The 21,498-nt window shown below is 51.9% G+C and overlaps 7 protein-coding genes across 7 annotated transcripts; 3 read left to right on the top strand and 4 right to left on the bottom strand.

Moving 5' to 3' along the window:
• Positions 1 to 425: 425 nt before the first annotated feature.
• On the bottom strand, positions 426 to 2,790 carry G6M90_00g076890 (uncharacterized protein; the record flags this gene model as incomplete). The annotated part of the gene is made up of 2 exons (XM_066131062.1): positions 426 to 2,654; positions 2,677 to 2,790. The coding sequence occupies 2 exons, from the start codon at positions 2,788 to 2,790 to the stop codon at positions 426 to 428; spliced, it is 2,343 nt and encodes a 780-aa protein (XP_065986957.1).
• A 459-nt stretch (positions 2,791 to 3,249) lies between these two features.
• het-6_8 (Heterokaryon incompatibility protein 6, OR allele) lies at positions 3,250 to 5,100 on the top strand (the record flags this gene model as incomplete). The annotated part of the gene is made up of 1 exon (XM_014689929.1): positions 3,250 to 5,100. One exon carries the CDS (start codon positions 3,250 to 3,252, stop codon positions 5,098 to 5,100), a length of 1,851 nt encoding a protein of 616 aa, XP_014545415.1.
• Positions 5,101 to 6,048: 948 nt separating this feature from the next.
• Positions 6,049 to 7,570, bottom strand: mug65 (Meiotically up-regulated 65 protein; the record flags this gene model as incomplete). The annotated part of the gene is made up of 3 exons (XM_014689930.1): positions 6,049 to 6,923; positions 6,983 to 7,156; positions 7,219 to 7,570. The coding sequence occupies 3 exons, from the start codon at positions 7,568 to 7,570 to the stop codon at positions 6,049 to 6,051; spliced, it is 1,401 nt and encodes a 466-aa protein (XP_014545416.1).
• A 2,158-nt stretch (positions 7,571 to 9,728) lies between these two features.
• Positions 9,729 to 10,368, top strand: G6M90_00g076860 (uncharacterized protein; the record flags this gene model as incomplete). Its single annotated transcript, XM_014689931.1, has 3 exons — positions 9,729 to 9,840; positions 10,000 to 10,115; positions 10,195 to 10,368. The coding sequence occupies 3 exons, from the start codon at positions 9,729 to 9,731 to the stop codon at positions 10,366 to 10,368; spliced, it is 402 nt and encodes a 133-aa protein (XP_014545417.1).
• A 314-nt stretch (positions 10,369 to 10,682) lies between these two features.
• prp1 (Pre-mRNA-splicing factor prp1) lies at positions 10,683 to 13,460 on the bottom strand (the record flags this gene model as incomplete). Its single annotated transcript, XM_014689932.1, has 1 exon — positions 10,683 to 13,460. The coding sequence occupies one exon, from the start codon at positions 13,458 to 13,460 to the stop codon at positions 10,683 to 10,685; it is 2,778 nt and encodes a 925-aa protein (XP_014545418.1).
• Positions 13,461 to 13,782: 322 nt separating this feature from the next.
• DIM1 (Dimethyladenosine transferase) lies at positions 13,783 to 15,022 on the top strand (the record flags this gene model as incomplete). Its single annotated transcript, XM_014689933.1, has 2 exons — positions 13,783 to 14,202; positions 14,276 to 15,022. The coding sequence occupies 2 exons, from the start codon at positions 13,783 to 13,785 to the stop codon at positions 15,020 to 15,022; spliced, it is 1,167 nt and encodes a 388-aa protein (XP_014545419.1).
• Positions 15,023 to 16,680: 1,658 nt separating this feature from the next.
• VAC7 (Vacuolar segregation protein 7) lies at positions 16,681 to 19,357 on the bottom strand (the record flags this gene model as incomplete). Its single annotated transcript, XM_014689934.1, has 2 exons — positions 16,681 to 18,092; positions 18,190 to 19,357. 2 exons carry the CDS (start codon positions 19,355 to 19,357, stop codon positions 16,681 to 16,683), a joined length of 2,580 nt encoding a protein of 859 aa, XP_014545420.1.
• Positions 19,358 to 21,498: the final 2,141 nt, after the last annotated feature.

Below are 21,498 nucleotides of genomic sequence, written 5' to 3'. Positions count from 1 at the left end.
GTGTATTACCGGTTGTCGGATGCGTGAAATGCATTACAGACAGACAGGAGCTGCAGGCGAGACAGACAAAGACACGGCAGAACTACCATTTCACAACTTTCTCTCCATTGTCTTCTCGTGTTGTTCACAACCTTGTCAGCTTTTGTTTGTCTCGTCACTTCACATGACTTGTCATCAGAGCCGCCGTATCGACCAGAGCACGGGCGTTTTGGCGAGGGTAGTAAAGGAATACAAAATTCTTGCACGGTTTGATTGGGGCTTCTATTATACAGCTTTTAAGATCTCTATATATCCCATACGCAGTAGTGCTAGTCACTAGCAGCAAATGATAAAAGACGTCCCCCTAAATGAAAAGCTTGCACTGTCCATCTATAATGCTGGAGTGGGTATCAAAACACCTGTTTGTATATCGTACACGAATTTCTTCAATAATCAATGCTTTCGACTGTTCTCTTTTCTCCGTTCAATTTATCCTTGATATCAGACCTTGCGTCTGTAGGAACATGCTGCGACCGCGGCTTATTTTCAGGATTTGAGTCTCGAAGCATTGTTTCCGGATCAAACGCCGTGTCTAGATGGACTATGATGGGGGGCTGTTGGCCGGACTCATCTCGCATTTTGACCGCGTAATCGTGCGAGAGGACTTGTTCTGCACTTGCTTCCGGATCGGCAGCGAGGGCCGTTCGCAAAAGGGGTTGGTCCATGGTTCGCCACGTCGTGTCCAGCGCTGCGGCGAGGGACTTGACGGGTTTGTAGCTCTTACATGAGTGTAGGATAGCCCATTCGGCGCCTGCAACTATTGCGTGGTCGTTTGCTACCTTCTTCTTTGTCAACAGTCGGCCCATCTTGTTGGAAAATATCTTGACGGGAAAGCCGTCCAGAAGTCGCTTAAGCATGACGCCCTGCATGACCCTCCGTGGGCCCTTTCGTAGCTTCCGGTAGAGAACGCCGTAGAAGAAGACCACCCCGAGAGAAGAGTATGCCCTGGAGGACATGGCTAGCGACACGAGAGAAGTGTACGTCTGGGAGTTGGGCTCCCGTCCGTGCTGCAGCATGCGTGACAGGGCCCATTGGGCGGTAGACCAGTCTCCTCTGCTGATACAGGATTTGATGATGACGTTGGACGTGCTTCCGATATCTATCTGGTGGCCATTGGAGGTGTAGCGGTCCAGGAGGGATTTGAAGGCTGAGAAATCGGGATGCGAAGGGTCGTGAAACCAGAAGAATTCTTCAAGGATGCGGTTTACTGCTTCGAGTGTGTACCAATCTTCTCCGTAGCGCATGGCCTGGTCTGCAAGGAAGACGTCTAGGCTTTTACCGGCCTTGAAGGCCGCGAACGAGTCGTTGCTAGCCATAGTTTCAGCGATTCCTCTTCGCGTGGAGGGGTCTTCGAACAGACCATTCTCGTACATGGCGGCTATAACCTGTCGTCTCTCATCGTCTCGCTGGACGAGCTTGAGGAAATGGAGCCAGGTTCTGGCATTGGGGTAGAAGTACCGCTCTTCCATCTTTTGCAGGAGCTTGTGAAAGAAGGCGACGTCTTGCTTGGCGACGTATCCGCCAAGAATGACGTTGAAGAGCTCAGTATCCATGGGCAGGCCCCATCCCTCAGCGAGCGTGAAGAGTCGATCTGCGGATGCACGGTGGCCCCCTTTGTGGGCCATGAATCCTATCGCCATTTTCAAAACGGACGTGGTGATGCACTCTCTTGCTGCCGGGTCCTCGAACGCCTTTAAAATTAGTCCAATTCGAATGCCTTCTGTATCAATGAGTTTGCCATTTTCTCGGGGTTGTCTGTAGTACTTCATGGCCAAATGTGGCTGTAGTCGCCCACACACAAGAGCCGTAATGTACGTCTCGAATGATTCCTTAGTCCACTGCCTTGGCTTGGGCGTCTGCTCGTACGGGAGGTCAATCCAATATGTCGGCAGTTCCTTATGCACCCATATATTGTCCTTGTTGCTCGGCGGGACTGTCGACCCTGCATCTTGGGCGTCCTCAATCGCCGGCCATAGCTGTTTGGTTTTGTAGTCCACCGTAGCTACATCCCCCAGCTTAAATATTTCTACATCCGGACATGCCCTGATCAATTCGTCTGCTGCTTTCGCCAAGACGGCGCTTTCGCCTCTCAAGACAACAGCTGACGGATTCTGGTGATCCGCAGATATTCGCAGCTTGGTGGCCAGGCCCGTTGTCGCATCCAAGAACTCGATCCGCTTGTTTCCCACAGACATATCCCACGATGAGGGTAGCACTACTCTTACAGCCACCATGCTCGGAGTATCGCTTCGTTTCGGCGTCATTCGTTTCAGCAAGTTGAATGTCTCGCTCCACTCAGGTACCTTTCTGCCAAAGTGCTCCCAGATCATATCGAATCCCACTTGAACGCGAGCCATCTTGCGTGTGAAGCCTTTACTTGCTCGGGTTGCTGCCACGGACGGATAGTCGCGAGCAGTTGGCACATAAGGTGAGCTTCGTTTCTTGTCCACAGCAGCCTGTATTTGTGGTGATTGATCCCTGAAAGCGCCTCTCATGAAGGCGTTTCTCGCACGATTCGTCTCCATCACCTCACCGCGTGTTTTGACCGACTGTTCGATCTCAAATGTCGTAGGCAGAGCTTGGGAAGCAAGGGTCGCTAAATCCCCAGTGTTGTCCTTGTCCTGCTCAGCCACGTACTGTCGGCGACTTGTTGAGAAAGATGCTGACAGCAGAGATCTCCTGGAGGGCAGGCCGCATTTCCAAATGGGAAGCGCTCCAGGTGAGCCGATGCACCGGGACCCAGTCCGCCATATTGACTTGATCCCCAAGGACATTGGTCATGAGGCGTGCCGCATGGTGGTAAATAGTCTGGTGATTTGGAGACGTAGTGAAAACATGGAGAGCCCTCTAAACCGGGTTTGCAAGGGTCCACCACGTCACGTGCCAGGCTTCTGTGACGCAGCAGCTCAACAGAGGTGGTGGTGATACTGTAAGACCAACGACCATGAATATTTTGATTTGACATCAAGTCTAAATCAAGGCTATAAAATTGGATTAAAAGACAGCATTGTGTAGTTGACACCGTTCTAAGGCGTTGTGGAATATGGTGATCACTACACCATAACCAAGGTATGCTCCAATTGCCGACATGGCAAAGGGGTATAATAGGGTTAGGGTTAGGGTTTTTCATCATCCTGGTAAATGCGTCAGGTGATTGATTGTTGGGGTTCCAACATCAACAATGCCATCTGCCTGATATTTATAATAAAAATGCAGTCCACTGTAGAGTACAAGCCGCTCCAACCAGACAGCGGATTCCGTCTCATAACACTGCAACCATCCTCGGACTTTTCGAGCCCCATCAAGTGCGAGCTGCACAACGTCGAGCTTCACAACCACCCGCCCTTTGAAGCCTTGTCCTATGTCTGGGGCCAAACCACAGAAACGCGGCCGATTCAGGTCGGCCACGGCATGTTCAACGCAACTAGAAACCTGGAGACTGCCCTTCGCCACCTCCGCCTACCAGACAGGCCACGTCAAATCTGGGCCGACGCCATCTGCATCGACCAGGCGAACCACGCAGAGAAGAGCAACCACATAGGCTACATGAGCCAGGTCTACCAACGATGCGCCACAGACCTCCTCTGGCTCGGCGGGGATGCCAAAATGCTGCAAGACGCAGCATCCTCCATGGCTCACTTCGGCTCCCTGTTTCGCCTGGAGGACGAGCTGCGCCAGAGATGGCTGGACCTGAGCGACGAGCAGACGCAGACGCTGGAGCGCATGCAGGAGAACCTACGCCATCTCTTTGCAACGCCAGCCTTATGGAGACGGGTCTGGATCGTTCAGGAGGTAGCCTTTGCATCCAGCCTTCTTCTCGTGGCAGGGCATGCGACGCTGCCGTGGACGGTGGTGGAGGATTTCCTCGACGTCGACGTCTATATCGAGAGATACGGTGTCCCCGACGCCTTTCACGGCCCGTTCAGCCACGACATGAGCATCCGGTCCTGGGCAAGCGGAGCGATTGCCTACCCGCAAATCATGTGCCACCAGCGAAGAGTGGTGAGGGACGAGGTCCAGGCCAACGAGCCATCATCAATGCTGGATGTTCTCTCCCGATTTCGGTACACCGATGCCACTGATCCGCGGGACAAGATATACGCCCTCCTAAGTCTCACGTCGAATAGACTCGACATCAAAGTAGACTACAGCCTCTCCACAAGGGCCATCTACATCGACTGCATGAAAAGGCTAATGGAGCACGATCGGAACCTCGACCTCTTGTGCCAGTCCGCCTGGCAGCTTTACGGCAACGACAGTCGCAGCAGCGACCTGCCATCGTGGACCATAGACTTTGCCAGCCCCGGCCAAACGAGCATACTCTTCGCGCAGAGGTCCATCTTCAACGCTGGCGGCGCCGAGGTGGACTTGCCGCTCTCCGTCTCAGAGGGCACGCTGCAGCTCGCGGGCTACGAAATCGACACCCTATCCCATGTCTCGAGATATAGTCCGCAAAACCAGAACGCCGTGCCCTACCCCCCTGGCGCGAACCACTGCCTGCAGTGGATGCCAGACGACCTCATCCGGGCGGCAATCCGCAATGGCAACTCCTCGCTGTCCTCGTTTCTCAAGACCAACCACCCGGATGCGAGTGCCTGCGACGTCCCCAACTTCCCAGCCTCGTTTGAAGCCTTCTGGCGCACCATGATGATGGACGTGAAGCGCTACCCAATGGCTCGCCTCACGAGCGCCGACATCGAGGAGCTGGCGCCGCGGTTCACCAAATGGATCACCACGCCTCTAGATAGCAACAGAGACATCGACATCGATTTTAGAGTCCAAGACGCCGTGTTTGAGTGGTATACGTGGGATTTTGCCATGACCAAGGGCGGGATCTACTGCAGGCTTCCGCACGGAGCCCAAGACGGCGACTGGATCACGGTGCTAAAGGGCGCAAAGGTACCGGTTGTTCTGAGGCCCGTCCCATCCGGAGATGGAGGTGCAAATGAAGCAAACAGCGACTTCCTATTCGTGGGCCCATGCTACGTCCACGGGTTCATGGATGGCCAGGTATTTGAAAAGAGCAGGGGTTTTGTAGAACGCACATTCTGCATCATCTAGCTCTCAATTTACATCCAAGCACGTTAGTGAATCTAGTGTTAACGCCTCGAGCAGTTAGTTGGTCAGAGCATACTGGCCAAATACGCTAGTAGCTATGAGACACCGGGCCAGACACAGCCGCCGAGAAAGGCCTTTGCCACTTGACTGGTTGACTACACCGCGCCCGCAACCATGAAAGACGAGAAACAAGACAAAATGGCTCGGGAAACGGGCAAAAATGAGCACTGTCATTGCGCCGGCTGCAACGTAGTTACCAAGCCGCGAGTAAGAATTTGACCATGGCCCTGACCCTTTGCTATTCGTGACATCCAGGGATTTCGTGCGATTTAAAAGGCCCCATAGCACTTCCCAAGTTATCAATTCTTGAACGAAATGTACGATGTTCGAAATCAAGTGTTTTACATACCAGAGCAGTATGCACAATATAAAACTGCCACATCTGCCAGTAGAGACAATCCGTAAAACTGTAAAACTCACCATTTTATGATACTACATTGAAGTGGTGCAGCTGCCAATATCACAATTGAGAGCCGCCTTTAGCATATGGACCAACCATGTCAACCAGTTGGCACTTGCGTCTGTAGCGTGACAGCATCTTTGTCCATGAAGCATACTGTCAAAATGTAGAGCATGAATTTCATTAGTCTTTTGTATTTCATACACTTTGAGTATTGCAGTATCCTCGACACCTGCGGTTTCAACATGATGCGGTTCGTCGTATGCGATGCTCAACCCCAGAAACGGATGTGACTGTGAAAACTCCAGACTCCCTCTGCCTCCCAGTCATGCAAAGAGCTGTCAGCACGGGAATGCCCTTTGGCCCGGATCCCTTTTTAGAAAAATAGCAGAAAAAGAAACTATCGACGATGAGGGTATTAAGTATACAAAATAATCTATCCACAAAGAGATAGGATGGGGGATAAGAGTATGATATGATGTAACCCCCCTTCAATGGGATCTTCCAGATCCTGGCAACTCGCCCATATTCGGTGCATTTGGCCCGCTTCGATCCAAACCAGGACGTGCCTCATGCCAACCCTGATCTTCATCGAGCGACAACCTCAGCTCCCCTCTCTCGGCCATCTTTTTGACGTCGCTCCAGTAGGCCAGTTTGCTAACCTCCTCGTCTGCATGTTTGACGGCGGCCTCGAGCGCTTTCTTCCGCTCCTGGAGATTTTTGTTGTCCTTGTTGTCGTTTTCTTCCAGCTTGCGTGTCGTGTCATCGTATTTACGCATCAAATGGGTCAGAAGCTGTCGCCGTGATGCTTGAAAAACGAAAATCGACATGATTTCGTGCATCTCGTCTTGAAGTTGGCTGAGGTCCATTGCATGATCAAGGTAATTTTCGACGGCCTCTCTCTTCTCACGATCAATTCTCGATGACCGCAGAACCGATAGTAACGTTTCTATATTCTCAATCTCCTGGGCCTCTTCTACCTCCTTGATAGATGTGCGTGTTAGGCTGGACTTGCTGGGAACACGGCTGCTGGCCACGCTCGCCACAGATCGCTGATTAGTGCTGCGAGAAGACGCGGGTCGAATGGTGAAGTAGTCGGAGTTGAGCAGGTTGCCGGAGGAATTCAAATCTGCAGATCTTCTCCTTGCCCTTTTCCGGATCCAAACTCTCCTTCTAACGAACGAGTTCCACCAACTTGGTTCGTGCCAGGAGAACATTTTTGAAAACGCAAAGGAGTATTCCCAGCCGCCCTCGTCCACGCCTTCTTCATAGTTTATTCGCCACTCTGACCAAATCCACTCCCATGAGGGATCTGGAACCACCGCGTTGTAAATGTTGGTCAGTGATGGTTTATGGTAAGCATTGGCTTTTCTGCGGTCAGTATTTCCGGCTTCAGGATTGGCATGTGGCCAAAAGGCAACTTACTCCATGCAGGCGGATCAAGGCCACCGAGAGCTTTAGATGAAAATAGTGCTATACCACACATAAAACCCCCTCTTTCATTCTCGTACATGACGTCAATAGCAACTTCCCGAGTTTCGCGTGGCTGCTTGGGCATGATTCGATGCGTGGGATCGTGGAATATGTCTGGTGTCGCAGCTGCGCAGGTAGATGGTTAGTCCCCGGTGGTTGGAGTCCGTTATGTCGAGAGAGATATTTACCATGGACTTCAATTGATGGCTGGGTGGACGGCTGAGGAAGAGAATCCTCAGGACGGAGTCGATTGTCACTCTCCTCCGACACATCCACCACCACCACACTATTTTGCTGGTCATGGATGCGGTTTTTGTTTGCCTGGCTACCTTCAGCCCGGGTTGCCTCATCTTCTTGTCCGCTATCACCCGCTAGCGATATCAATCGAGATGTTGTTGAGCCCCTACGAGTATCAACATCCGATGTCAGCACGGTGTGTGAATCGTCATCCACCCCATCATGGTTGACCAGGCCAATCTCGTGGTCGTAATCGCCTGGTTTCAGACCCGCGACACGGCGAGAGCTCCGAACTTTCACCATTGCGCATCCAAGGTTGCGAGCATGACGGATCTAAGTGTACGCTGGTGAAGCGCCTACCAAATCCTTGGGTACGGATATGACGAAAGTATGAGGCTGGACGGTTGTTCGGCTGGGTACGAGTGAAGGTGTGGCGCCGCCCACTGTTGTGTAAGGGCTCGTCCGTACTGGTTGAACAAACGCAAAGAGATGCCGCCGCCGTGTTCGGATTGCGTCAGTGGAGTACTCGGTACGATTGCCAGTGGCAAGGGCTTGCGTCGTCGAATGTCTTCAGCGTCGGCCAAAATCGTCGCACAGAAATCCCAAGGAAAGAGAGAAGAGGTTGAAGACTTGAAAAATAAGACTGCGGCGTGAAGGAACAATGAGCAAACGGTGTTGGATTGACGTCAGCCCAGCAGTAGAGAAGGGAAACAAAGAGGTAAGAGAAGGGAAAAGAAAGGGAAGAAAGAAAGTGAAGCGGTCGGAGATTGAAAGCGTTTGAGAGCAGGAAGCAGGAAAGCTAAAATGCAACGGAGCAACGGTGGCCTGGGTTCGCGAGCCAAAGACAAAGACCAAGCACTGCGGGTTTCCAGCTTGCTGAGCCACAGTCTAGCCTTGACGTGAAAGATGGTCGGATCAAAATGACATGGAGCTTGGCGCGCAAACAAGCGATAAAAGCTCCATTAAGCTTGAAAGTGGAGATGTGATGATTATTGTTTTAATGTTTGTTGGCAGGTGGGACTACGAGTCTGAATGCAGAGTGATGAAAGAAAACGGCAGGAGCAGTCTGGCTTAAGGACCAAAAAGGGCACGGAAGCATCACGACAAATTCATGGTCATTATGGACTGATGATGCATGCACAGCTCTGCAAGGCCATTATTATTAGCACCAGTCAGTAGCCATTTTCGGGAACACCGCCAGCAAAGGATAGTACCAATGAACAGGGATTGCGCGGCTCATCCATGTCGAAGCGTGCCCCAAAAATCCAAGATGCAGGTCACCACTGTGGGCCGATTGGAACATTGAAGGAGCAAGGCCGCCGGCAACTGGTGGGCAAAGACGGATGTCGCCATGATGTAACGACTTGGGCGGCGGAGGTCAGATGCTGCCGTTTCATTTAAGCGCGAAAGAAGAGGCATTAGAGCATTTATTCAGCACCTTGGGGCCGTGCAGCGGCGACATAAACCTCTCACGGCACAACGGGGCCTGCCTAGCGGCACATGTAAGACTGGTCTGGTTGCATCAATATGTATTGAGTGTGCGAAGGTGCAGCGGACGTATTTTCTTGCGATACCTTTAAGATACTTTTATTGCTTAATCTAGTCACGGTATAATAATATATAATAATATATCTTTAGATATCTTTATGTATATTTATATATATTTAAAGATAACTAGTACTTATATTCTTATATTATTTATTAGAAAAAATAAGTATTTATTAATAATTGGCTTCTTAGCTGCACCTTCGCATACTCAATAGGATCCGTAGGCGTCTTGCCTCATAAGCTATGTCATCGTCCTACTCGGTACGCCGATCCATATTCCCCAGGCCTTGTTGTCTTGCTGTGTCCTCCCCCCTGCACAACCCCCAGAACCCAGAGCCAGATCTACGTCATGACTGCCGTCCAGCCAATCACGACGGCCAAAAGCAACAGATGCGCCTACCAACTCTGGAATCCAAGCTCAAGCTCGGCCGTCGCCGAAGTGCCATGGCCCATGATTCGATTGTGCCATCAACATTTGAGCTCAGCAGCAGACACATGGAACCATCATTCGGCATCTCACTGCAGTCGGGCCCCCGACGTCGAGCCCCAAAGCCGCTGGTGCCGCCTCCCGCTCTCCGTTCTACAGTTGCTCATGCCGCCTCCAGCCGTTGAGTAACATTAAAGTGACTTCCTCCCACATTCCATCTCCATGCGCCTGCCCGCGCAAACACGCGTGCCCGGGTAGCTGCCCTCCGTCATCCATGTCCTCCCCAAGTATATCTGTAGAAAGCTGCAGCTCGTAGGAACCAAAGCTTCTCCTCCCCTCCAGCTAAAACCGTCCCTCCTCCTCTCCAGCCACCCACCCTCGGTCCAAATCTCTGCCTTTTACTTCCACCTTCCCGCCTCATCGTGTGAAGCCTCAAATTCCGGTCCTTCCATCAGGCTATACACCTCGTCGCTCTCCTCACACACAATGTCCAAATCACGTATGCCTCTTATCCTCGGTCTCGGTGCCGCAGGCGGTGTCGGGTACTACCTATACAATGCAGGCGGCAGCCCCAAAGCCGCCGAGAACAAGTTTGAAAGTATGTTGGCTACCCCATGCTACAATTGATGGCGCTGCTTCGACACGGCTCAGCTACGCTTTGGTGCGCGGTGCGCTGAGACCGCTGGGGCCTCTGGCAGCAGCAGCAGCAGCAGCAGCGCTTGCAACAAACTCATGACGAGACTAACACATTCCTCAGGCGACGTCCACAGCGCCGCCGCCAAGGTAAAGGACCGTCTGCCTGGTAGCAAGCCTGATGCTGAGAAGAAACTTGAGGGCTATGGAGCCGAGGCCGGTGCCAAGGTTGACAAGGCTGTATGTATTGTTCTTCCGCCTTCTACTTGTACGGCGCAAGAGTGCGACTGTGCGGCATGGTAAACTAACAAGATTGCAGTGGGCCGAAGCCGACAAAAAGGCTGAAAAAATCAAGAGCCAGACTGAATCCTACGTCAAGGACGCCAAGGCTGAGGCCATCAAGGCCGTCGACAAGTTTGACAAGACGGTCGAGGACGGTGCTGCCAAGGCCAAGAGTGGTATTTCGGGATGGTTTGGCGGTGGCAGCAAGTAGAGCCACGTCCGTCATACATATTAAGATGCGTTAGTCGGGTCAAGGCTTATGTACAGGGGTTTCTGTTGTAACTAGTAAAGTTCATGACATTTTCGGGCTTCGAAATCTAGTAATTACTTCTACGCGCCACCCGTACACTCTGAGCTTGTCATGTTGCCATTACGTTTTCCATCATATAAACCGCCCACCTGCGGGCTGGCCTATCATCGTTCTCATGGCATATCTCATTAGTAGTAACCTCAATCTACTCACTTACACCCAATACCTGACGTGTTCACATAGGCAATATAATATAATAAATAATACAAACCCGATCATGACTCCAGCTCCTCTGCAACCAACTTCAAAATCTCCTCCACCCCTTTCCTGGCATTCCTAGGTTCCTTTGCCACCCTCTCCCAAACCTCCCCATGTCTGGGCTCGCTCAAAACACACTTGCTAGCCACCTCTGACCTCTTTTCCTCCGTGCCATGTTGACACAGGAACCGATAGTACCAGGCCCAGCTATCTCCAGAGTCACTATCCAGCACAAGAGCCTTCTCGAACCAATTTTGCGCCTTTTCCAGCTTTCGATCCGCCCAAAAGATCCTCGCCACGCCTACAAACAGCAACGGGTCATTGTCAACCTTTTTGATGGCTTCCAGACTACGCGGTTTGCGCTGCGTCCGCGGCTCGAGGTGCCAGATTTGCTCGACCCACAGCAGGCCGCTCTTGGGGATCTCCTGCTGCGCTTTTGCCATGATGGACTTGGCCTGCGACAGGTTTCCAGCCCGGCGCTCCAGGCGTACGGACTCGCACCACAGTTGAGGCGATTTGGGAACGGCCAGGCGGGCCCTGTCCAGGACGGAGCGGGCCTTGATGGTCATGCTGGACTTTTCTTCGAGGCGCGCGTACAAGAGCCAGAGGGGGACGGATTTGGGGACGACCTTTACGCCGGCTGCGTATGCCTCGCGCGCCTGGGCCGTCTTGCCGAGGTCCTCGTAGATCTGGCCCTTCAGCATCCAGAGCTTTGCGGCGGCGGGGAAGAGCTGGAGGGCCTGCAGGACGAGGTCGAGCGCCGTTTCGACCTGGCCCTGTACTCGTTCGAAGACGACGCTCTTCATCCAGACGCGGTCGGTGGGGGCCTGCTCTCGCGCGATTTCAAGCAGTTTGCGCGCCTGTTCTGCGTTGTCGTTCTCGGACTCGAGCTTGACGGCCGCCAGCCATATGTCTTCATTGTTGGGGTTCTTGTTGAATGCGCGCTTCAGGACGAGACGGGCGTTGTCGACTTCGCCGGCTTGCCACTTCTCCTTGGCGAGCATCATCCACAGGTCCTCGCTCGTGGGGCACGCGTCCACGGCCTGCTCGAGGACTTCCCAGAGAGACTCCTTGGTGCCGTGGTTACGCTCCAGGTCAGCGGCCGCCATGCGCAAGGTCCTGCTGTTATAGAAGATGCGGATGGCGTATGCGTAGATGGCTCTGGCGGTGTCATACTTGCCGCGGTTGATGCTGGATCTCGCGTCCTCCATCCATGTATCCTTGCGGTCGTCGTCTTCGTCGAGACCCCAGCCCAGCGTGGCGTGGATGATGTTCTGGCAGGTGAGGATGGCGCCTTCGTCCTCGCACTTCTCTGCCTCTGCGATCCATTCTTCCCGCTTGGGCATGGCGGATTCCTTGGCCAAGACTCTCACTGCCGTCGTCATGACGTTGCCCTTGCTAGCTTGTCCGAGCTGTTCCATTAGGCGTGCGGCAGCAATCCAAATCTCGTAGGACGTGGGCACCGCTTTTCGTGCTCTGTTGAGCACCTTTTGTGCGTTTTCGGGAGACTCGAGGCGTGCTAGGGCGAGCCAGAGGTCGACTGATAATGGTATCAGTTCCGTAGCCTTTGCCAGCATCAGCTTGGCGTCGTCTTGGTTCTCCTCCAGGTTGACGGCTTCCTTCCAGAGAGCTTCTGATTCCGGTATGTGGTCCAACGCTTGACGGATGACTCTCTTCTTGTTGCTGGGTATGTTTTCCAGCCTCATGGCCTCCACCCACAGTCTCACAGACCGGTTGTTGGCCTCAATGGCTCTTCTGGCAATAATCTTGGCGTTTTGCGAGTCGTGATTAAGTCGAATGTTTTCCAGCCAAGCATCCTCGCTCTTTGGACACTTTTCGCAACCCTGATCAATCGTTTTTCTCGCCGCCACAATCTTGCCCGCCAGCTCTTCCAATCGAGCTGCTGCTATCCAGCCAAGTGCGTTATTTGGATTCGTCTTGACCACTGACTGCAAAAGTTCTCGCACTCGGTTGATGTCTCCCACCTGGGCTTGGGCCTCATTCATCTGCATCTTATTCAGGCTTGTGATGTAGCCCTGGGGATCGATGCTCGTGGAACTGCCATTCGAAGCATCGCCATTCGTTCGGGATGCCTGTTCCAATCTCGATTTAAGCACTCTATCGCGGGCAGCACCAATCTGCGCAAAGTTGGTCATAGTCCCGTCCGCCTTGTCCGTAGCGCTTGACGCGACACCATCATCGGTAACCGTGGTGCTCATCTCGGTAGAATCTCGCGCAGCAGCAAGCACACTATCTGGAACAGCGTAGAACCTCTGCCTCAAAGCCTGCTTGCTTCGCCGATTTTTACCCGTCAAGTCACCAACCTCGGGCAAATTCGACCATTCTTCGTCCGTGACCGTCTCCAAGGCACGTTTCAAATCTGAAAATTGTTGTTGAATCTTGGGGTTCTTGCGCTCGTATTCCTCCTGCTCGGCTTGTTCTCGGGCCTCGCGCTGCTTTTTCCTTCTATCCATGCGCTCATCTACCCATTCCCATATGCGGTCGGCTTCTTCATCATCTTTGTCGTAGATGCCGCCGGAAAACAGGCCAACTTCATTATCGGGATCCTGGAATCGCTCGTCATCGTCGTCGTCGTCGTCCTTCTTCTTGCCGTCAGGCGCAAGACCGAGTTGGGCAGCGCGCTTTGCAAGAGCCTCCTTGATTTGGTCTTCGCTGGGACCGTCGCGTGCTGGACCCAAGTCAGATCTCGTTGTGAAGCCCGTAGCACCACGACCGAGACCGGCGACGTAGTTCTCTGGCGCCTTCTGGTTGAGGAAATCGAGTTTGGACGCCATTGTATTCTCGTGCGCGTTCTGCGCGGGCAAAAGGGAAAATAAAATACAAAACGCTGCAAAAGATAAATTTGATGGATAAGTCTAGCTGCAGTGCAGGGAAAGCTGCCTGTCGTTCCAAGCATGTGGCAAAAGCATGGGCCATGTGAAAAGAAGACCGGGTTTCCCTTAGCCTCGCAGCCCAAATCTTCACATGGTCAGCCCTGTTTCGCACGCCAGGGCGCCTGTATCGATAAGAACAGTCCCCAGAAAAAAGTTTCCTTGAACACCAAATCGACACCTGCCCCTCCTCACCGCGAGATCCAACACTGCCACCACCTTCACAATGGGCAAAGTCAAGCAGTCGAAGCGAAACGGCGCGCCTTCCAGCCCCTACGATCGACCATCCGGTGGCTCAAGCAATTCCGGCGCAAACTCCAAGAACAATGTCTTCAAGTTCAACACCAATTTCGGCCAGCACATTCTCAAAAACCCTGGTGTGTCCGACGCCATTGTCGAAAAGGCATATTTAAAACCCACAGACACCGTCTTGGAAATCGGTCCCGGAACTGGTAATTTGACAGTACGAATTTTGGAGCGTGCCAAAAAATGTATCTGCGTCGAGTTGGATCCTCGCATGGCGGCAGAAGTGACGAAGCGTGTGCAGGGGACGCCGGAGCAGAGGAAACTGGAGGTCATATTGGGCGATGTGATTAAGACGGAGTTGCCACAGTTCGATGTCTGCATTTCAAATACGCCATATCAGGTACGTAACCTGGCCTTCCAAAATCTCCTGCGAGGAGACTGGACATGAACAGCCGGGCTAAAAAAAATTCAAGATCTCAAGTCCCCTCGTCTTCAAACTTCTCGCCATGCCCAACCCCCCACGGACGTCCGTCCTCATGTTCCAGCGCGAATTTGCCCTCCGGCTAACCGCCCGGCCCGGCGACTCCTTGTACTCGCGCATCTCCGTCAACGCGCAGTTCTGGGCCAAAATCACGCACATCATGAAAGTCGGCAAGAACAACTTCCGCCCTCCACCGCAAGTCGAATCCTCCGTGGTGCGGATTGAACCAAAAGTCGGCAAAGACAGACCCAATGTAAGCTGGGACGAATGGGACGGCCTGCTACGCGTATGCTTTGTCAGGAAGAACAAGACCCTGCGGGCAAGTTGGCTAGGCACAAGGGAGGTATTGACCATGGTTGAGAAGAATTACCGGACGTGGTGTGCGATGAATGGCGTCGCTGTGGATGAGACCCTCGTCGAGGGTGACGACGCAGAAGAGGAAATGGACACGGATGCTGGTGCTGGTGCTGGCCTGGGTGCCGAGGAGGGCGATGGCATGGATGTGGATGACGACGATGCGCCAGATTTTTTCAAGCAGATGACCAGGTCGGCCGGCAGTGCGCCCAAGACCAAGAGCAAGCGCAAGAAGACAAAGGTGGCGGAGCTGGTTCGGGAAAAGATTCGCAAGGTGCTGGAGGATGTTACCGAGTTAGCTGACAAGCGAGCTGGCAAGTGCGATGAGAATGACTTTTTGCGTCTGTTGTTTGCATTCAACGAGGAGGGGATTCATTTTTCATGACGTGGTTTGATTTCATTTGGCCGTGGATATAGGAACGGCAACGTGACACACATGACGGAGATTTCGTGTCGATACGCATTTGCAAAACGAGGGCATGATTGGCGTTTCTGGTCAGGGCGAAGCAAAGACGTTATCAAATAAACTGGGTATGATTAAGTTAATATAAGAAAAGGGCTAAATGATCAATCAAGACCAGCCGTACCAGACTACGGAACCGTAGCTGACCGCGCGATATACCAAGAACGCATCGCGATGCGTCAAACACACATAAATTGGATATGATGATCAACATGCCTCTGGTTACATCTTCCATGCATGTCTACTAAAAGTGTGTACACCTTGAAATCGACCTGGGCATCTTTCATTTCTCATCTGCAGTCTCTTTTTGTTGTACGTAAAGTAGGTGTTCAAAAGTCTGCGAGCACCCTTATTATGGGGCTATAAAGTTAGGTTTTTAAAAAATATATATTAAAATAATAAAATTTTTTTTAATTTGTGGTTGATTCGCTCTGTAGTCAAATGAAATTACACGCATGATACAGGTATCGTGTAAGCGTAAAATCTAAAACAGTATTAGGCTGTACCAGGCCAAGGACAGTAGGAGACTAGAAAAGTAGACCGTCTACGCATCGTGACGCATCAGACGTACCAGCGCAATTGGTGCCGCGCCGCGGCCGCTAGCCAAGGCCATCTCGCGATAGCCTCAGCCACCGTCATTATAGAGGCAAACCTTGTGTGTTGTAGTTCGCGCCCGTGACTCACGCCGAGTCACACCGAAAACCTAAAATGCCCACACACGCAGTATATCTGCGTGGTCTCGCCCACATTCCAAGTCGGTCCTGTTCCTCTCTATCCAAGTCATTCTTCTGCTATCAAGACCCTAAATAATAAAATTTAATAAAAATATATAATCTTATATTTATAATAGAATTTTATTTAATATATATATATTATATTTTTAGATATTTTTAGATATTTTTTTACTATAATTATAATACTTTAAATATATAGTAAAATATATACTATATAAATAACACCATGCACGTAATAATGTGTGCTATTCGCACTGGATGGGGTGCTCGCAGACTTTTGAACACCTACTGTAGTAGAATTTTGAGCAAGTTCCAAGTAATCCGCGTCATTGAGTTACATGTCCTGTCCCCTGCACCAGATTCAACTTCGTCGCTTCTCGTTTTCGCTTGTGTCTGTTGCATCATGAACCATAATAATTACATATATAGTAGTCGCCCAGTTTGCTTTCTATAGCAGCCAAAGTCGTAAAGCAAAACAAAACCCTTCTACCTCTTCCACCCCAAAGTAGAAGATAGCATTTCAGCTTCTCGTCGCTGTGTAGTACATTCCTCTCCTCTTCTGGCACAGAGCGTCTGTGATGTAGACATTTCGCCCCATCTATAACCAAAAAGAGAGCCTTAGAATAACATAAACTTGAATCAATTTTTATCTCCCAGCCTTTGATCAGGTTTGATCAGTCATAATCATAATGCAGTTGGAGAGGTAAATTCCAACGCCAGCGCTTTTTTTCTTTTCTCATGCAATGCGATTGCGCTTAAAAAAGAATGCACGAAACAGATAGGTATTAACAAAGAAAACTGAAGTCATGGCAAGCCTCTATACAGTAACGTATTACTTGCAGCATGCTATATGCCCAGAATAGTACTGTTCGGCTTGTGCGACGGATCGTTCGCCGAATTTGGCTTTACGGTAGTCCTACCAGATACTGTAGCACTACGGATATGAGCACTCAGCGGTAGGCTATATTTCACCACTCCCTTCACAATCAGGTCAAACTCATTTTGATAGATGTGACCCCATCGTTCAGAGCCGCCAGAAGTGCCATTTCCTGGATTTGGAAGTTGCATCTCTCCTGTCGAAGAAGAAGCGCCTTGGTGAAATAGAGAGCCCTCAAAAGTCAGTGGACTGTCAAATTCGGTGATCCGTCCTAATAAAATATTGGGCCTAGAATCGGTGTCACCCCCATCGCCTTCTCCGGGGCCTTTCGGTGGATCATTCACGGGATCATCTCTGGTGTGAATCTCGTTGGAACCTCCCGGAGATTTCCGCCAGTCTGAATCATTTCCGGCATATTCGGACTTGGCAAAAATCTCCAGATTTGCGTGGTCGATTGTCACCACAACAATATTGGGATTGTGTGCTTTGACAGTTAAATCGAACATCAACACTTGCTCGCTTGTAACAACATTCTTAATTGACATAATCTCGATGTCCGTCATGGGTTGAGAAGTGGCAAACATAAACCCAATGGCTCCTGTAATGACTAAAAGTAGCATCATTGTCAACACAAGGCACGCAGCGAAGCGATTGAGATATGATGACCGCCTGGTATAAGTCTGAGACTCGGCTTGGCGAAGGGTGTGAGGTCGTCGTCGCCCGCCTCGTGAAGAACGTACTGTGCCAAGCAGCGGCGTGCGTTCATCGTCAGCGCCAGTAGTGTCGTCTAAATCGTAATTCGACGACATCTGCATCGTGGAGCGTTTTGGATTCAAATGCCCGCGAGTAGAAAGGAATGTCCTCGGGCTTGAAAGATTGGAGGTATTGCGAGAGTTGTTGAGGTTGTTGCTTGAGGAAAATTTTGACTTGGCTGCATTAGGGAACGGAGACTCGGTATCGAATAAAGAAGCGTGGCCGTTGCCTGGCTGTCGACCCCATCGACCAATGTGGTGATGATGTCGCACCGTTCCTCTGGCAGATCCCCCGGCACTGCGTCCACTGCCCTTGCCGTCTTCATCCCCCGGTGTAAGGCTGTCACTAGCATTGCCATTAAAGGTGTTCACAAACTTCATGCTCTTCTTGGCAACAGGCCCGTGGCTGGTGCCTTCCATTATACCATAGATGGACCGCAGATTTGGTCGGTCAACTTGACTAGCCATGGATGTAGCACTGGGCGTCCGGGAGTGAAAGCGGCGGTTCGTTCTTTCCGTATTATCTGGCGGATTCGAATCATAAACAAAGGTCTCCTCAGAATCGGAAGTATTGGCCTCATCAACAGCACTAGCTATCTTAGCTTCGAAGTTGTCGGCTTTAGAAGAGGCTATCAAACAATAAAGTGTTAGTCTCCGGTGAGGATGAGGCCGCAGTATCGTGGTGTTTGTGAATATTGGAACCATGAGTGAGCAAAGATGTCTTACCTGTACCCGCACTAACTGCTGGTTGCTTCCTGGCGGTCCTCTTCTTTTCCTTCTTAGGTTTAATGGTTTCCGTGCTTGGCTTGGCTTTCAACGTTGCATTGCCCCCTTCCTTCGTAGCCGTCGTGAGTGCTACCTGTGGAATACTTGAGACTGTCTCAGTCTCGACAGTCATGCTCTGAGTAGAACCCGTTTCAGGCTTCGATTTGGTTTGCTTTCCCGACATGGCACTAGACTGTCTGGATACCAAGGGCGGAGGGGGGACTGAGCTTGGTCTCCTCGAGTCCGCTCTGATAGTGCCGCTCTCGGCTCCATACTGGTCATTAACAGTGCTCATTTTCGATTTCAAGGTACGGCCCCCATCACTAAGGGCACCGTCCGAGTGGTTTTCGGGGGCTCCAAGCTTCTCCTTGACTTGTTCCAGCAAGGCAGAATCGCTAGGCCGTGCAGGTGAGTTGTTATGGCTCACTTCTTGGACAGTCTCTAACAACCCTCGAGCTGGAGTTCGAACACCTGAAGGGGCGTGAGAGTCGTCAGTGTCGCTGTCCAAGACTTGCGATTGCGTATCGGAGACGTGTGGCGAGGGACTTGGCCGTTGAATACTGATCACCGGAGCCTCTTGTTCATTGCGGCGTGTGGGAGTTGTCGCCCTAGGTCGGCCTAGTTGAGGCGGAGGTGATCGTAGTCGTGGAGATACTGGCCACCGCGGGTTATCCTTCAGGTCCGGGATGGCTGATGGCTTCTGTGGTGTTGGCGCATATATCGGGGTTTCCCTGTTGCTGGGACGTAGGTTTGGGGTAGTCATGGATGACAAAGTTCGGGTCGGTGCACCCTGATCTTGGCTACCCTGTCTTAGTTGGCGTGTTGGGCTCGTCTCTTGATGGCTATTCGTACGGGACCTGCTCCCGGTTTGCATAGTAGACGAAGTTGCTCCACGCGGTTGCCTAGAAGGCGAGCCATCTCTGGAGGCGGCTGGTGAATGCGCAACAGAATTGGCAGCCGATGATTGTTTCGAGGTCTGGCTTTCGGTCGTAGAGGTGTTCGGCGGTGGTAATGACGGGCCATTGGGCCCAGTCGTGTTGTTGGTCTTGGTGCTGGACGGGGCGGCAGCGACGGCGGCGGCGGAAGCAGTACCAGCGGCGCCGTCCGCCGTAGCAGAAGACTTCTCCATTATTATGAGCGAGTCCTGTGGTGTCTGCAGAGTGTGCATGTCCACAGGCGTGGCCACGAAGGTTGTCAAGAATGGCGACTAGATGAGTTGGGAAAAGACTGTGTCATCGTGTGTGGCTCGTCATGGACGTAGCACGAGCTCGGATGCCACGGGTGACACGAGGCAAGCCAGGGCACGATGCCCAAAATGAGATGCGATGTCGGCAGTTGGCTGTTGTTGCTGGCAAGAGTGCGCGCGGTGATGGCAGAGACGAAGCGAGATATGGACGGGAGGGTGGTTTGGCCTGCAGGCCAGGCGCGGGCTCGTAGGAGTTGAATATTTGAGCCTGGGCGACAGCGAAAGCGACGGGGATTGGACGGTTAAGCAGAATATGACGAATGAGACTCTCGGCCTAGCAAGTAGCACTCAGAGTCCAGGCTTAGCGTGGTTTAATCGGGAGGGTGGCAGTTGGCAGATTGACAGTCGGCGACTGCTTAGCCTGGAGGAAGAGGGCAGAGCCTGGCGGAAGCTGGCAGAAGCTGGTTTGCTGGTATCCGCATAAAGTGGATGATGTCGTCGAGTCCAAGCTGGCGTGCCTGTGGCGGCCGGCTGGCACGCACCGACCACTGGAGCACGTACTCGGAACCTAGGGCAGGCACCGTGGGACTCCGTACTCGAGGGCCAACGACATGGATGCTTGAGCTGGCCGACGAGTATTGGCTCCGGACACCAGTGTACCCTGGGCGCAGGCGCAGGCGTAGGGCGGCCAGGTGGGTGGCACAGGAGCCAGATGGATGGTCAACTGCTCAGCTTCAGAACCTTGTTCACTGGCCAACTGCAGCGCCCGAGCTTCAAGTATTCGCTGTTGCGGTGTACAAGTACGTAATAAGCGTGGATGTTGCGCTACGACGCACCTCGGCGTGTCCCAGACAATTGTCCTGCAGCACCGGGGTCGGCGGGATGGAGAGCCAAAGATGGTATTGTGATGGCAGCGCCTTCGAATGCTGCGTGTAACGAAATGCAACTCGAATCCCTTTGGGTGTTCGAGGGCGCCAATTTCGTACCGAACAAGGATGTTGGCCAATTAGAAATCTTAATATAGGAGATACATTAATATACTAAGAGATCATATAAAGCTACGGAGTATAGGTACTGCTTATCTCCAGGTATATAAAAAGATACATATTTTATCTAGTAATTTTAACGTATTAGAATGTACCGGCTGGGCTGAGAAGGAGCGGGACAGGTCGACAGTTTGATGTGAGCTTCCGGCCAACTTGGAAAATGCTGAAATCATTCTGCTTGTGACTCGGGGCACTTGTTGGCCAGGCAAGAGCGGAAACCGTTTCCCTGTTCCAGAACCAAAACAGCCATCATAGGCGAAATGATGGTGGCAGGCTGGGGGGTCGGCCTAAAATCTAGGTGGGGGTGTAGCGTGAATAGCATTGACGACTCGAGCTCAGGCACCTTGCTACTGAGCAACAGGCTGTTTGACAGTATTAGTCAAGTACTACTACCTGCTGGGGTGGGCACCAGACTCCACTCGCCTCCTGAGTCGCATGGAAAGGTTTGACAGTTGCCAGTGCAGGCAGGATTGGGCAACTTTGATGACGGCGGTGGTGGTGGTACCGCATACTATTATTTCCACAAAGGCCACGCCCGTGCATAGGTAGAAGCTACCAAAGATCAAGTCCCTTGCTCCTTCCTCGCTCGTCGTAATGCCTGTGGCCTGCACGGAGCGTTTGCACCAGGACTTAACCTCAGGACTTTGTAATACGTGAATAAGATTAAAAAAATAAAAAACCTTGGAAAGCTTTATATATATATATACTCCGTACACGCTCAGGGAAACCCATATATCAGAAATACCGTTGTTTCCGATAGGACGATCTCACTTCAGGTGTCATAAAAATAGACGATCCCTGTGCTGCTTTTGGTCCATCCAGGCCGACCTCGTCGACGGCTCCTAGGTGGTTCAGCAACCAGAGGGTACACACAGTCACAATGCCGTGGACTACAGTATGCCTAGCCCCGTTGGAGATGCCATGTGTGCGAGCAGTACTTCTACTGGTTTAAGAAGGACTCACAGGTTTGTCCGGGGTCCTATAGCGAATGCTACAAGTGCAGGGTCCGCTTCCCAAAGAGCAAGCTCGCGGTACACA

The sequence above is a fragment of the Metarhizium brunneum genome, chromosome 4 (genome assembly GCF_013426205.1).
Source record: "Metarhizium brunneum chromosome 4, complete sequence".
NCBI classification, from domain to species: Eukaryota; Fungi; Ascomycota; class Sordariomycetes; order Hypocreales; family Clavicipitaceae; genus Metarhizium; species Metarhizium brunneum.
The sequence above is the reverse complement of the archived record's forward strand: the minus strand, read 5'-3'. Positions and strand labels throughout refer to the sequence as shown.